A 15,681-nucleotide genomic window follows, 5' to 3' on the forward strand; every position below is an offset into this window, starting at 1 on the left:
AAAGAAAGAAAGAAAGAAAGAAAGAAAGAAAGAAAGAAAGAAAGAAAAGAAAAGAAAGAAAGACAAATAACAAGTGTTTGTGAGAATATGGAGAAATTGGACCCTTCTACATTGCTGGTGGGAATGTGGAATATTGCAGCCCCTGTGGAAAACAGTTTGGCAGTTCCTCAACAAGTTCAACATAAGTTACCACATGACCTCACAATGGCATTCCTAGCTATATACCCAAGAGAACTGAAAATATGTTCATGCAAAAACTTGCATGTGAGTATTCACAGCAGCATTACTCATAACAGACAAAAAGTGGGAATAACCCATGTCCATCAGGTGACAAATGTTTATCCAAAGAAATTGTATATCCCTACAATGAGATATTATTGAGTCACAGAAAGGAATGAAGTACGGTCACATGCAGGAAAGGCCACATATGGTATGATTCCATTATTATGAAATGTCCAGAATAGGGCAATCGGTAGGGACAGGAGTGGTCACCAGGAGCTGGGGAGAGGTGATGGGGAGTGACTGATGATGGGTGTGGCTGTTTCTGTTTGAGGAACCAGGTGGTGATCATTGCACAACTTTGTGAATATACTAAACCCCCCTGAACTGTACACTTTAAAATGGTGAACTTCGTATCATGTGAATTATCAAGAGTGAGAGAGGGAGGGAGGGAGAGGGAAAGGGAAGGAGGAAGAGAAGGGAGGGAGGGAGAGGGAGGGAGTGGGAAGGAGGGAGAGAGGGAGGGAGGGAGGGGGAAGGAGGGGGAGGGAGAGGGAGGGAGGGAGAGAGGGAGGGGGAGGGAGAGAGTAAAGGAGAGAGGGAGGGAGAGGGAGAGTGGGAGGGAGGAAGAAGAGGGAGGGAGGGAAGAGGAGGGAGGGAGAGAGGGAGGGGGAGGGAGAGGGAGAGTGGGAGGGAGGGAAGGAGAGGGAGGGAGGGAGAGAGGGAGGAGAGAGAGAGGGAGGGGAGAGGGAGAGTGGGAGGGAGGGAGGAAGAGAGGGAGGGAAAAAGGGAAGGAGAGAGAGGGAAGGAGAGAGGGAGGGGAGAGGGGGAGGGAGGGAGGGAGGGGGTAATGAGAGAGCCCCCAAGTGGCCAGCTGCCACACTCACTGCTTACATGCACACACACTTGACACACACTTTAGTACAGATACAACCCCCAGGAACGGGTGAGCACCTCGTGCCCAGCACCCGCCCCCACCCCCCGTCCCCCCACTATAAAGGGTCTTGACCCTTAGCCCCCTCCCCACAGGCTGGTGTTAGGGAGGAGCACACGGACCGTGAAGGTGGTGAAGACCCAGTCTCTGGGGAGCCCCTTGGTCTTCCTGAATTTGTCGTTGATGTGGCGGTTGAGGCGGTCCATGCTCCACACTGTGTCCTCCTTGAGCAGCACGTACAGGGGGCTCTTCTTCTGCATGAACTAGGGGGCAGTGCGGCACCTGGAGACCACCACTCCAGGACACCCAGAGGCTCTGCCCCTGCTGAGGGCCCCCACAGAGAGCCCCCACTCCCCCCCCCGCCCCCCCCCCCCCGCTACCCCAGCTACCCCGCAAGTCCCAGAGGCCCTGCTCATCCCAGGACGCCCTGCAGTGACCCTGTCTGCTGAGACCCTCTCAAACATCAAGTGTCCCACAGATCCTCGTGAAGGCCGGCCCCCACATAGATCCTTCTCATTAAGACCCTTTCAGAGACCTCTGCGCACAGGGTCTCTCCACTGAGGTCCTCACAGACCCCTCCCCGCTCATTTCCTACTTAACCACCTGGCCCTCGGCTCACCCCCTACCAGGCTCCGCCTCCAAAAGGCCCAGCATTGGCCCTCCATCCATCACCCACCGGGCTCCACCCATCCCCACCATGACCACGCCCCCTCGCAGGGCCCGGCCCCGTCCTAATCGTGCCCTGTCCTTGGTCCGTCCCTGAACCCATCTCCCCAGAGCGGGCCTGGCGTCCAGTGGCCTCTCACCATCAAAGAGAGTGGGCCACCTCCCGGCCTGGGCCACCTCTGGGCCTGAGCTTCAGTTTGTAGCTTAACTCCCCTCTGTGTTCCAAGCAATGATCTTGTCCCAAGGCTGCAGAGAGGCCCTCATCTGTGGGGTACCCTTACCTGGTTGGTCAGGTGGCTGCTGAGGTCGCTGGAATGGGGGTCATAAAGGCTGAGGGTGAGGCGGGCATAGCCATGGCCAAAGAAGACCATGTACGGCATGGCACAGGCAATGAGCAGGTAGGAGCGCACATCAAACTTCTTCCCATCCAGTAGCAGGGGGTTCTGGATGTACCTGGGGGCACATGGGGGCTGAGCACGTGGCCAGCATAGTCTGTGTCCCCTGGCCCCCACCTGGGCCCAGACCAGGTCCTCAGCACCACTTGTCCCAGGGATCTGTGGGCTCTCTCTTCTGAAGGAACATTTCTGAGCCTGAACAGTTCAGGGAATTGGGAAGGAGGGCCTGGCCCCTAAATCTCAGGCCACTGCACGTGTCTGGAGTGACCCCCAAAGTGCAGTTTTCACTAGGATCCCTGAGGGTGGGAGCAGATTGGGCCCCTGTGGGCAGGGAGGACTTCCTGGAGGAGGGAGGGCTGACACTGGGCCTTAGGGTGGATGGCCAGGAGGAGACATCCCAGGTGGAAGGAGCTGTAGGTCTAAAGACCCAGAGGGCCAAAGGGAGGGGAGGGGCTACAGACAGCAGCTGTGGCAGAAATCACACTGGCAGATGGGGAGGTCAAAGGGACCTACTGGAGACCAGATTGCTCTCCTCCACCTCCTGGTGGGAGGCTGAGGGTCTGGACCCCGTCCAGAGGCAGAGGGAGCAAGGGAGGGGTGGTTAGCTCTGGCTTCAGGCCTGAAGGCTGGGGCTGGCTGGGCTGGGGATGGCAGAGAGGCTGGCCTTCCTGCAGGACAGGACAGAGGGGCAGGGCCCAGGCTGGGGAACAAACTGACCAAGGCTTCCCTGTCCCTACCCCATGTCCAGGAGCCTGTGTGTGTGTGTGGGAGGGGCATCTCCTCTGCAACCCTGACAAGTTGTGACACCCCACCTCTGCCGGGTACACAGGGGCCCAGCTGAGGGCACCACAGCTTTCCATGACCAAGTACTCCTCTATGGGCCCTGTGACCCCCACCAGCTTTCCCAGGAACCAGCGGGACCCACGGTCAGCCCCACCCTGAACGCCGCCCCGTGCCCATGCCCAACACCTCTGCACAACCCGCGCCTGAGGCGCCCTGAAAGGCATCTTGCGGTAGATGGGGTCGTCCTCAATGCTCTGGGTCTTGACTTTCAGGGCGGCGACTTCCTCCTGGTTCCTCAGCAGAAAGATGCCTTTGCCCTGGTTGGAGGCCGTGGGCTTGCAGATCCATATCTGATTTTCTGTAGGAAGAGCCGCCTGAGCTTCTGGCTGGCCCCGCCCCATTCTGACCACGCCCAGTCATGGCCTGGCCACGCCCCGCAGTGACCACGCCCAGGGCCCAACCGCCCTCCCGGCGTGGTCCCGCCCCCTGCCCGGCTCCGCTTCCACAAGGCCCAGCCTTGACCCTCCCACCTATCGCCCACCGGACTCCACCGGTCCCCTCCATGACCACGCCCCCCCGACCTCGCAGGGCCCGGCCCCGCCCTAATCGTGCCGGGTCCCTGGTCCGTCCCTGAACCCATCTCCCCAGAGCAGGCCTGGCGTCCAGTGGCCTCTCACCATCAAAGAGAGTGAAGAAAGCCTCTCTCTCGTCCCTGATGTCCAGACGGTAGGTCTCTGGGAAAAAGTCTTCCATTTTCAGGACCCTGGGGGAGCAGGGAGGTGGGGAGGACACAGGGAGGGCTGTCCCCTCCCCCCAGGCTAGGCCAGCCAGCCTTTCCAGGGGACTGGCCTGGGGGCAGCTGGAGGACAGTGTCCACTGGAAAGCTGGTTGCCTCTGTCCCCCAACCCCAGCTGTTCCGTCTGCACGTTCTGTTCCCTTGCCAGGAGCACTCTTTTCTGGGTCCTTGCTCACCTGGCTTCTCTACAGGCTGCAGGCTGCCTCACCCACACCCTGGCCCCTCTCCCACCTCACCACTGCACTCCAGCCCACACTGGCTCAGGCATTGTGAGCGGACTGTTCAGAGCTGTGCCCCCAGGCCAGGACAGTGTCCAGCATGCAGTGAGTGGTCTGCATGGGTCCCTGAACACCCCGGCCTAGTCCAAACCTCTTCCCCTGGCCTGGGGGTGCCCTTTAACCCCTTTTCATAGACCACCAGGCCATCCTTCAATTTAGGGCAGAATGGCTCTTTCCAGCTGGGCTGAATGCATCTACCTCTGTGGCCTGAGGCATCCTGGGCTGGTCCACGTGAGCTCCTCAAGAGCAGATGCTGTGTCCTTTCTAGATCTGTACCCCAGAGGGAGCGCCTGGCCTGAGTGGCCACCCAGTAGTGGGTGGAGAATGGATGGATGGGTGTTTGAAGAAGTGAATAGGTAGGGATGTGGATAGGTGGGTGGTTGGATAAATGGATTTTGGATGGAAGTAGGTGGATGGGCAGGTGGTCCAGTGGATAGATGCTTGGAGGGAGTCGGTTAGAGTTGTTGAAATGCGTAGGGTGGCGGTGGATGGCTGGACATGTAGATGTAAAGGTTATGTCATGGATGGCCAGGTGAGTGGGTGGGCTGCCTGCCTGGTTGGGGGTGGATGGGGGTGGGTGGGGGGGACAGATGGTTAACATTGGTTGGATGGACAGGCAGATGGGTAGGTAGTTGGATGAATATGCCTGGTGGCTCAGGCACAGCTGTGTGGTGGGTGGGGGACGGGGAGCAGAAGGAGAGTGGTGTGGGATGGTCTGGGGAATGGGTGTGGGTGGGTGGGCCACAGTGGGTGTGTGTATAGATCACTGGGTGGTCCGTGGGGGTAGGTGGATGGATTGGTTGGCAGGTGTTTGGGGTGCATGGATGGAGACGAACAGACAGAGTGGTGAGTGGATGGATTCCAGGGAGCGTGGTCAGGACCAGCGATGGACACGTTGGCTGGGTGGGAGTGGGGCCTAGAAGAGGGCGGGGGGTGGTTCGTGGGATGGGGGGGATGGGGTGTGTGGATGGGTCCTATTGCTCTGAAGGACACACAGGTGTGCGGTGAGTTGACAGTGGGGGCCCGGGGGGGCGGGGGCAGGCTTACTTGGCCTGGGCACATGGTGATGTCTTGTGGATCTTGTTCACAACCCTTGAGTACTCCCTCAGGGCACTGAGCAGCCCGATCTTGGTGGTGAGGAGCTTGTTGTTGGGGATCTGGTACAACAACTGCTCGCCTGGCAGGGGCAGAGTCCTGGCTGGCATGTGGTGCTGTGGGGCCCGGGCTGCCCAGGCCGCCGCAGCCTCCCGCCTTGGCCCCCACCTCCCGGAATGGAGGGCAGTGGCACCACTTGGCCCCTGGCTCGGGACCAGGAGGCTCTTGCAGGCTGCAGGCCAGAGCCCGAGGCCCCTCCCCTCTACCTTCCCGGAAGCGGTAGTAGTTGTCTCTGCACTTGAGCTCACACCACGTCAGCTTGCAGTCCTCATGCCGGCTGTCCTGGACGCGCTGCCAACCCTTGCCCCTGCAGTAGGAGCTGATTCTGCAGGGGCACAGGGGCAGTGGTGACCCTGGGGGCCTTGGAGACCTGGGAGTGGGTAGGCATGCCGGGGGAGGGGATGCGGAGGCCACAGGCAGCAGGGCCGAGCCTGAGGCCCCCCACTCACATGGAGGCCCCGTTGGTGCCTCCGATGTAGAAGTAGGGCCCTTGCCCGATGCTGTGGGGCTGTTTCTCCCCCTCCGGCAGGTGCCTCTCCAGGAGAGCGGCCCGAGGCCTGGAAATACCAGTGTCGTCCAGGAGGTCTGTGGGCAGGTGGGGGGTCAGAGGCTCTGGCCTGGCTGGAGGCTTTCCTGTCCCCTGGCCCTGCCCCAAGCCCACCTGCATCCTGTCCCAGCTGGCTTAGTGAGTGCAGGACCTGCTCCTCCTTGTTGCTCCCCATTGGTCTCTCATGGGCCCAGCCTGTGAACAGGGTGGGTTCTGAGGCAGGGGCTGGGGGAGGTGTCCATCCTGAATCTGGCCATCCTGCCCATTTCTAGCAGCCCCTGGGCGGTCCCCCCAGCCATCTGGGCCCATCTCAGCCCAGGCTGAGTCCTGACCCGTGGGCCTGAACCTGTCTTGGGCAAGAGGGGAGAGTCATCACCATTTAGGGCCAGACTTGGAGTGGGCAAGGTCCCTGCTTACCGACAGGGCAGGGGCTCCGTGCAGAGGAGGGCTAGGGCTTGCGGCTGGAGCCGGGGGGGGGTGCGGGGAGACATGTGCAGGGATGTGCCCAGGACAGTGGGGGTCACAATGTCTATCATGATGTCATGGGTGACCCATGTCAGGCAGGGGAGATGGATCCAGCCTGTCCTGGACAGGGGCTGGGTTCTGGGGCCAGCAGGGGCAGTGCCTACTGTGGGTGCCCATCAGGGTGGCATGCCCAGACTGCGAAGTGCCGCTGTGTCCCGTCTCTGTGCCTGTTCAGACCCCGGCTCTGCTGTTTTCTGCCCTGCTCAGCTGGCCCGAACCCCGCACCCAGTGCATGGCCTTCTCCTAGCCCCTCTCCTAAAGAATGGCCATGTGTGGTCCGCCCCTGGGAATGCCTTCCTCGGGGATGGGACGCCTGCCCCAGGGAGGCACTGGCCTGGGGTGAGGGTGGAGCCAGTCCCAGGGCTGCATTCACCTGGCACCCGGGTGTGGCTCCGCCGGACCCCTGCAATCCTGGACCGCTTCCCCCTCTTCCCACTGACGTGGGTCCGAGTGGGTGGTCCCCGATGGTGGATGAAGTGGGTGTGGCTTCGGGCTGCAGGCGCGGGAACGCAAGGGCGGGGGCACCTCTGGGAAGACACCACCCCCACCCCTCTGTGGGACCTTTGAGCAGCCCGTGGTCCTAGCCCTGGGGAGGGGTGCCGCCTGGGATCCTGGACTTGGGCTTCTGCTTGCGGCTGGCTTCTGTCTCTGTGGTGACCGTAGGGCCTGGTGCCCTGTGTAGGCAAGGCCGTCTGCGCATCCTGTCTATCCCAGGCGAGGCTTTCCCTGCGGGGGCCGTCTCTCTGGCATTGCCATGCTTGGCCTCGGTGGTGCTGGCTGTAAGGAGGGCCGCTGTCAGGTCTCTGGGGCCTGGAGGGGCACCCTGGCCCCAAGCGGGTGCCTCCCCGAGTTGAGGGTGGCACTGTGATGTGGGGCTTGGCAGTAAGGTGTCCGGCAGCATCCTCGTTGGCTCCGGGCCCTGCCCCGAGGACCATGTCTCCTTTTGAGCACCCTTTCCCGTGTGGCCAACTTGGGAACATTTCAGGGATTGTAGTCATTCTTTGATGGGTCCTTCCCAATTAGGGGGCTGCTTGGGAGGTGAGGACTTTCTAAAGGATTGAAAAAAGATAAGCAGTGGAGAGGCCAGCACACTGTGGAGTTGGCAGGACAGAGAAAGGACAAGCCAGGTGCCAGCAGATCACTCTCCAGAGAGGACAGTCACTTTGCAAGCAAACCAGCTGGTCACCCAAGAAATGCTTTAGTCCCCACTTAAGACAGAAGAGGAATAAACTCTGAATAGCTGTCAACATGATTATGGGAGCTGGGCTGGTAGCTGGGGTTGGGCTGAGGGTGGGCTGAGTGTGGACCACCCAGAGTCCCTTGCCCCAAGCCCTGGCCCACCCAGAATGGGAGGGCTCCTTGGAGGAGGCTGAGTGTGGGGGCTGGGCCCGGCCCGGCATGGCTGGGGGGATACAAGCCTGCTGAAAACAGGGAGAGTGCATGCATGTGCGTGCCTGGCCTGGAAGACCCCGGTCCCCTCCCACTAGGCTCCCAGAACCCAGCAGCAAGTCCCAGAGTCCTGCTGGGGGTATGGACCCCCCGACCAAGATACAAGTGTTCAGTACCATCCCTCAGGACTCTTGAGTGGCCCCGAGGGCCCCCCGCCCCCAGGTGTGAGAGCTGTGCACACACACACACACACGCAGGCACATGGACACAGTCACACACGTGTGCACAGGAAGTGGAAGAGGGGGGAGGAACGGATGACGCAGAATCCGAGGAAGCCAAGCCCTGGAAGGGGCTGGGCTGTGAACAGGAGACTGGCCACTCCCGAGAGAGGGTTGGCTGCGGTCAGAACAAAGGGACACGGAATACGAAAGGGCTGGTGGAAATTAAAAATGCAATAGAAGGGTTGGAAGTTCAAGGAGATGGCGCAGGAAGAACACAAAGACGGGAGTGGGAAGGAAATCGAGTTAAGCCGGCATCTGTGGGGGACCTGGCGCTGGCCTGGCAGAGGGGCCGGAGGGGGGCATCCAGAGCACCAGGGGAAGTTCCTGGGCAGTCCAGCTAACCCATCCATGCCTCCCTTTCTTCACAGTAACGGGGGCTGGGATGGGGCTGCTGGGAGGACAGAGGGCTTCTGACACGTGTGACACACGTCGGTGTGGGCTCGTAGTGGCGATGCTGAGGAGGGCGCGGTGGCATTTGGGCATGGCTAGGGAACGGCAGGGAGACAAGTGTAGAACAGGGCGATGGTCAGCTCCAGAGGGAGAGGACCGTGTGCGGTGCTGGGGCGTGGTGTGCAAGGGACCGGGCCCCGTCCTCCAGCGTCCAGAGTGGACGGGTATGTAAGCAGAGCGGCGTGCGGGGGCTCCGCAGGACTGCAGAGCCCAGAGCTGGAGCTGCTGCCTGCGGCTGGCTTTCCTCCCTCTGCGGGCACCCCCTTCACCCCGGCTTTACCTTGACGAAAGACCTGCGTTAGTACCTGCTTTTGTTAACTGAAAGAAGTCTGAAGAGGATATTTGCTTTTAGGGAAAAAGGCAAAAAGGGAAAATGGCGTTCAGCTGTTTTGCAGCCAGCCCTTGCAGAGGCAGCCAGCAGCTGGGCGGGGCTGCTCAGCCCCCTCCTGGGGCTCAGCCCCCTCCTGGGGGCCACCCCCCCAGCCAGCATCTGGCCCCAGAGCCCTGAGCTGTGTCTGTGGGCGTCTGCGCTTTATCTCCGTTTAGGTTGTGCATCCATCAGCAAGATGTATCCTAACATACCAGAAAAGCCTAAGGAAGGTTATTTTTGGGTCTGGAAATGCTAAGGTTTTTTTGCCCCGTATAAATTAATGGAAGTTGGCTCTTTGCTTTATGCCATCTCGGCTTAGGAAAGGCTTCATAGGAGTGCCCTACTGATAGTGGGAGAACCTGTATTTATCACTCTCACAAAGAGAATTAAATAAGGCATGCGTTACCGTTTCTTGTCATTCAAGTTAACAAAGATTAAGAGAAAAGAAAACAGGACCCTGGGTGTGCAGACAGGTGGCGAACGGCGGAGTCTGTAAGCGGCTGGCGGGAGGGTAACGGGTGGGAGGGTGGGCGCGGGTATCAGGCCTCTGGGCTCTGCGAGCCTTCGGCTCTAGCGCTTGCACTTTTCAGAGTTTCTCTGAAGGACGGAACTCTAAATACAGAAACAAAGCTTTATGCTCAGAGATGTTCACGGCACGCATTTATCACAGGGTCACGGGATGGGAGCCCCGGCCGTGAAGGAGGGTCACCACACACTCCATACGGGCCGCGGAAGCAGGGGAAAGCTCGACTTTAGAGTAAATTCTGAAATAAACTTTTTACCTGGTCAGGTAAAAAGACCGGCAGGAAACGGCACCCCAGTATGATGAAAGGAGGACCCTGGTGAACCTGAAGAAAATGTCCAAGAACAGGAGGAGACGTCAGTGTCCCGCCATGCGTCTTCTCCCAAAACACACGTTTGTCCTCATGCGGTGCTAAGGAGGTGCTGACATTGTTGGATGGGCTGGGGGCTCCTGGCCGGGGGCAGGCTGTCTGGGACGATGCCCTTCGGGGGATGGGTCCGGGGAGACAGACCTAGTCCTGGGCAAAGGGGCTCTTCCTGAGGAGCCGCCACCCCCAGAAGGCACACCCCTCTTGGCCTGGCCTGGGGGTCTATGACCCTCACGCTGTGGCGCTGGGGGTGTGGACCCTCCGCAGAGGGGGCTCATCTCAGCCAGGGTGCCCCTCCCCTGACCCTCCTTTGTCTCCCTTCTGCTCCTGGGCAGAGTCCTGACAGAACCCACAGGGTCCCTGGTGTCCGGGTGGGGAGGGGGCACAGGACGGCGGCCACGGCCCTCACGCCCAGAGAGGACTCGCGCTGGTGGCCCGCCTGCCCCTCTTACCTGCCCAGCAAGGTGGTGTGAGCCCTCTGCCAGGGAAACAACAGTGGTGGCCTGGCAACTGTCTCTGGGCAACAGCAACCCAGTGGCCCAGAGGGAAGCAGGGAGATGGGGAGGGGCAGGAGGCCAGGCTCCATGGGGAGCTGGGCAGGGGGCCGTCGGTGGAGGTGGAGGGTGGGGCTGTGGCTGGAGCAGGGGCATCCTGTGCATCGTCCCCACCTGATCATCCCTGAGCCTTCTGAAGAACCCCAAATCCATGCCAGGACCCCAGAACCTGACCCTATAGCAGATTCTGTGTTTCCTAAGCATTACCTGCTCTATTTCATCTCCCTTTACCACACAGCCTCTCATGTGGTGTCTGCCTGCCAGTCACGTGGCCTTTTTGCCCTCCAGAGTCTTGTGTGGGTCTCAAGGGTGTCTCTGCTTAGGGTGCCTTAACTTGCTTCTTGTACGGCTGGATGGTGGCCCCCAAATGAGTCCATGTCTGAAGCCCCAGAGCCAGCAGATGCGACCTTACTTGGAAAAAGGGAATTTGCAGATGTGATTAAGGATCTTGAGATGAGATCCTCCTGGATTATCTGGTGGGCCCTAAATCCAACGACCAGCGTCCTCACAAGAGGGAGGCAGAGAGAGGAGACCCGGGAGAAGCCACGTGAAGATGGGGGCAGAGACTGGGGTGGTGTGGTCACAAGCCCACCAGAGGCCGGAGGAGGCAGGAAGGACCCTCCCCTAGAGACTCTGGAGGGAGTGCCCCCCAGCCCCCACCTTGACTTCTGACTTCTGGCCTCCTGGACTGTGAGAGAATACATTTCTGTTGTTTCAAGCCCCCAGTTTGTGGTCATTTGTTATGGTGGCCCTCGGAGACTGACACACCCCTTAAACCGCTCCTTACTTTTGAGGGTCCTGTGGGTGACCCCACTATGGGGAGGCCTCCCTGACCCCACACAGGGGCTGATGCACTCCCAGCTCCTCGCTTGCCTGTACCGACACTGGGGGCTTCAGGGGTCAGTCTTGCTGGACTGTGGTCTCTGACTCTCTGCCCTGAGGTGGCCATGGGTCAGCCTGGAGGGTGGAGAGCTCCTCCAGCCAAGCCCTGGACTGAGTGATTGGGGCTGGTGACCCCCCGGCCTGGGCTTGCCAGGGCAGCAGTGGGTGTGGGAGAGTGGGGCCCCTGGTCTTCTCCTTGGCCTGAGCACAGGACCCCCAGACCTGTCTTCCCTCAGGAACCCGTGCTTCCCTCCCCATATCAATTTTGGGGACCCAGACCCCTTGGAGGCTCCCAGGCTCCTGGGCCCAGCCCACCACTCTGGGTCCCTGTGGGTTCTGGGGAGGCGGCCCCTGCCTGAGGTGACACAGGAGCTCAAACTCCAGAGCCCTGCCTCATAACCTGTCAAACTGGATGGTGTGGGTGCTGTCCCAGCCTTTTCCATGATGGTAATGGCCTGGGGCTGGGCACATCACTGGGCAGCCTGGAGCGAGGGGGAGAATCATTGACCTGCCACGGGGCAGGTGGTAGCTGAGGACCTCTGAGCCGGGGGTGTGCTGGGGGCAGGAGGTGGTGGTCCAGCCCTCCCTCCAGGGCCAGGGGGAGTGGGGGAAAGGCCCAGCACCCCTCCTGCAGCCGAGGTTGCGGAGTTGGTGCCTTTGCTGGGACCGGGCTGTGCTGCCGGGACACTGGGCCAGGAGGTCCCGCTGCCGGACCTCATGCAGCCCCTGGTGGCTCTGCCACCTCTGCTCGGCTCTTGCAGGTGTCTGCATGGTCCCCACTTGGTCCTCTGCTCCTAGAGGCCTTCCTGGGCCGCCCTAGCCCCCCTCCCCCAACCAACCACCACCTCTTGACTGCTCTGGCTTCTTCAACACTTGCAGCCCTCCTGGTTGGCATGTCCTGCCCCCAGCCTTGTCACCATCTGCTACTCCCGCTCAGGGACGTTCCTCCTCTCCCCAGTGTCCAGGACTGGGCGAGTTTTCAAAAGGTGCTCAGGAGAGACTTGGTAATGGAAGGAGGGAAGGTGGGGAGGAGCTCTCCCAGAGCCCCCAGAGGTCCCCTCCTCCCTGACTCTGGGCGCAGAGCACTTGGGCCAGACGCAGACCCTAGGACCTGCTTGGAATTCTCAGGGGAAGGAAGGGGATTTTGGGGGGCAGCCATGAGGCTGAGGATGGGATCAGCATCCAGAAGTTTGGTTTGGGGATAGCTTTAGAGGACATCTGCATGGGGGTAGAGGAGAAGGGAGCAGGGAGAGAGCTGCAGGGTGGGGGCCTGAGGGCAGCCCAAGATTAAGGCCTGCCTGCCCTTAAACCCCCATGGTGATGGTCTGGCACCTGGAGGGCGCTCCCCGACTGACTGCCTAAGCCCTGGAGACGGGCCTGGGGGGACGTGGTGGGGCCCTGATAAGAGGTGCATGGAAAGGAAGCAAAGGTGGCCTGCACCCTCCCCATCTCACCCCCTCCCCTGAGCTGCTTGCTCTAGGCTGAGGGCTGGGTCTTGCCCATGACGGGGTCCTAGTGCTGCCTGGGTGGGGGAGAGAGCGGCCCAGGGAGGTTTCTGGATGCGCTGCTGGGGCCCTGGGTTGGAGGCTTGGGGGTACAGGTGTGTAGGGGGTGAGGGAATGAGGGCACTTCCCTGGAGAGGGTCCTAGGTGGGGCTCCGGGGGGGTTCCTGCAGCCCCCGGGCTTTCTTCTGGCTCTATGGCAGTGTGGACAGCATGATGTCTGCCTCACTCCTTGCAGACCCTCAGTGCCCTGACAGCCCCGCCCAGCCGTGCACCTGCGATGAACAGAGGCCAGCTGCCAAGGTACCTCACACCCTTTATTAGGCAGATAATCCATTATGGCCCTCCCTCCCCCCCTTCATGGGGGCTGGGGAGGTCCCTGCATGGACACGAGGAGTACGCGAATGGGCTCATGGGACCACGGGCCTCGCCCTCCACCTGGTGTCCCTCCAGGGGCTCCTCCTCCGGCGGTGGTCAGGCCATGGATGAACGGCATTACCAGACAGTATTAGACAACAGAACCCAGATCTAACCGTGTCTGGTAAGACACCCATCGGCAGGCGGTGGTGCAGGTGGCCTCGAGTCGGTGGCGCTTCTAGGACGGGAGGGCACTGCCCATCCTGCAGCACCCTGAGGAAGCAGGTGAGACCCCCGACCCCCCTGAGTCTGCAGAGTGGCCCCTGTCACCTGGTGTCTGGCTGGAGCCTCCCAGGACCCGCATTGCCCCAGGGCGGCTCTGAGGAGGGCTTTCCTGCAGACCCGAACCCCAGCAACCCCAGCACACAGCCTCCAGGCGTGTGTGTTTGTGGGTGTAGCTGGAGAGAGGGCGATCTGGTTTCCCTGCACTTGACCCCGAGTGCTCACCGTGGCACCCTCCCCGGTTTCCTGAATGGCTCTTGGCTGGTTAATGAGTAACAGTGAGGCCAGGGACAGACCCCCTCCTCCCTCCCAAGAGGCCAGCTGGGACCCAGTGCAGGGTGGGGTTCCCGGGGCCCCAGAAGGGCCGCCTCTGTGCAAGTCAGCTGGGCACGTCTGGAGACCGGCATCCTGGCTTCAGATCAAAAAGATTAAACAAAGGGCCATCCTGGCCTCGCCGATTTCGGACAATGTTCCCATTCTTAACTGCGACACTGTGGGGGCTGGTGGGGGAGAGGGAGACTCTGTCCTCATTGGGAAACAGCACAGAACGTCTACTGCACTCTGCCTGTGGGTTTGGGCCAGGGCACCCAGACACACCCTTGTCCTTCCTGCATCCCTGGTTGACCAAGGGAGTGAGTTCCCCTTTGTAGAGTAAGAGTCCTGGTATGAGAAGAGAGGCCACTGCCCATGGCTGGCTCCACTTGGGCAGGGCCAGCTCCCAAGGGGCCGGCCAGGGTGCCCTAGGACAGCCACAGTGGACGTCTGACCCTGGATGGTGGACAGGAGGGGCTGAGAAGGGTAGGTGGGGGCTGCCTGCTCCCAGCTCCGTCCAGCCAGAAATGCATTTCCTCGTGTGGCTGCTGACCTGGGCCCAACATCCGTTTCAGCCCTCAGAGTCTAACCACGGCAAACACACTGGAGCAAAGCAGGTGGAGCTGGGGTGTGTGCGGGGGGGGTGTGGGCCAGGCCCCCAGGACGATGTCGATGTCCAGGACGGGACTGGTGGCCCTCTCCAGCCTAGTGTCCTAATCCTAATGGTCTCTCCCGGGGATCAGAGCACCCTGAGAACTCAGCTCGGAAGGGAGCCAGGGGCCCCGAGCCTGGCCTTGGCGGGACAGCAGAGGGGCGCCCATCTGCTGGTGGGCGCCGCCCGATGGGCTGGGCTGCAGAGCTGAGACAGGCCGTCTGCCCATCCCTAAGCCAGCCCTGGAGTCCAGGAGCTCAGGACGGCGTGTTTTCGGGTTGCTTCCTGGCCGGCAGGCGGTGGGTCACCTTTGAACATCGTTACCAGACAGTGTTAGAGTTAAGCCGAGAAATCCAGCACTGTCCGGTAAGATGCCCACAGAGGCCCAGGTGCACCTTGGCCCGAGGACAGGGACAGACAGCTGGTGCCCAGCCCTGAGCAGGCAGGTTCCATTGGAAGTGGCTGAGGATCCCTGGGTGGGAGGCCTGAGTGCTCCTCCCTGCTTTCTGCAGAGCGAGGAGACCGGGGCTGAGGAGCCAGGACCAAGACCCGAGAGGCTGCCAGTCTGCAGGGCGGCCCGTCCACAGGCTGGGCCTTTCCCCGCCAGAGCCCTTTGTTGTTGCCTGCTCAGCCCACACCTGCCAGGTGTGGTGGCAGCCCCAGCGTGGGTGCTGTGGGCAGGGCCCAGATACCTGAGCGTCCTAAGCCAGGGTCAGTCTGGGGAAGGGGTTGCTCAGTGCAGCTGCAGGACAGCTTTCATTCGGGGGGGCCAAGGAGGGGTGCTCAGATACATCTGGGCCTGGCCGGAGGGCATGGGCTGACTCTGTGTTGGCCACCCCGCATGGCCCGGGTGGGTGGGGGAGGGCGGCCCCTTCGGTCGCTGCACGCAGGGCCCCGCCGTCATCATTACCAGGCAGTATTAGAAACCTGACACCATCCAATGCTGCCCAGTAAGATGGCGATGGCCACCCCCAATTGGGTCTGGGGGCCGCCCAGCTGGGGACTCCATGGGGAGGCGAGCAGCAGGGCACTGGGGTGGGGGCTCAGGAGAGGCCACGGTCCAGGCAGACCTCAGCTCGAGGGGCCCAGCCCGGGGAAGCCTGGACTGCAACACCGAGACGCCCCCAAAGGCCGGGACGGGACCACAGGGTGACCTCCTGCCCAGCCAGCTCTGGCTGCCTCCACGGGGCCGTCAGCTCAGGGCCTGGGGTGCGCACCCGGGGAGGCCTGGCCTGTCCGGCCTGCAAGAGGCAAGGACAGGGTGGGATCCTCCCTTGGGGGGTCCCAGGGAAAGGCCTGGACATCGGGCCCTGCCCCCTCAGGGTCCGGGTGAGTGTGAGTGTGAGTGTGTCTATGACCAGAGGGCCGCTGAGGCCAGACAATGAGCCTCTGTCTCCGGGACGCCGCCCCAATGGCTGTCCCCAGCCCAGCCCCCTCCTGCCCTTGTCAAGGGCATGGACGG

The 15,681-nt window shown here is 61.4% G+C and overlaps 1 protein-coding gene across 1 annotated transcript in view; it reads right to left on the reverse strand.

Annotated features, from left to right (window-relative positions):
- TTLL10 (tubulin tyrosine ligase like 10) overlaps positions 1-7,233 on the reverse strand; it is a 14,059-nt gene extending 6,826 nt beyond the window's left edge. The window contains 11 exon segments of the mRNA XM_035019052.1: positions 1,276-1,416; positions 2,101-2,272; positions 3,184-3,355; positions 3,675-3,760; positions 4,270-4,341; positions 5,119-5,248; positions 5,433-5,551; positions 5,676-5,804; positions 5,806-5,968; positions 6,507-6,791; positions 7,140-7,233. Coding sequence (XP_034874943.1) covers positions 1,276-1,416; positions 2,101-2,272; positions 3,184-3,355; positions 3,675-3,760; positions 4,270-4,341; positions 5,119-5,248; positions 5,433-5,551; positions 5,676-5,804; positions 5,806-5,968; positions 6,507-6,791; positions 7,140-7,233 — 1,563 coding nt within the window.
- Between the last annotated feature and the right edge of the window lie 8,448 nt (positions 7,234-15,681).

Source organism: Mirounga leonina, unplaced genomic scaffold, assembly GCF_011800145.1.
Source record: "Mirounga leonina isolate KUSES-001 unplaced genomic scaffold, KU_Mleo_1.0 Mir_173, whole genome shotgun sequence".
In the NCBI taxonomy this organism is placed as follows: Eukaryota; Metazoa; Chordata; class Mammalia; order Carnivora; family Phocidae; genus Mirounga; species Mirounga leonina.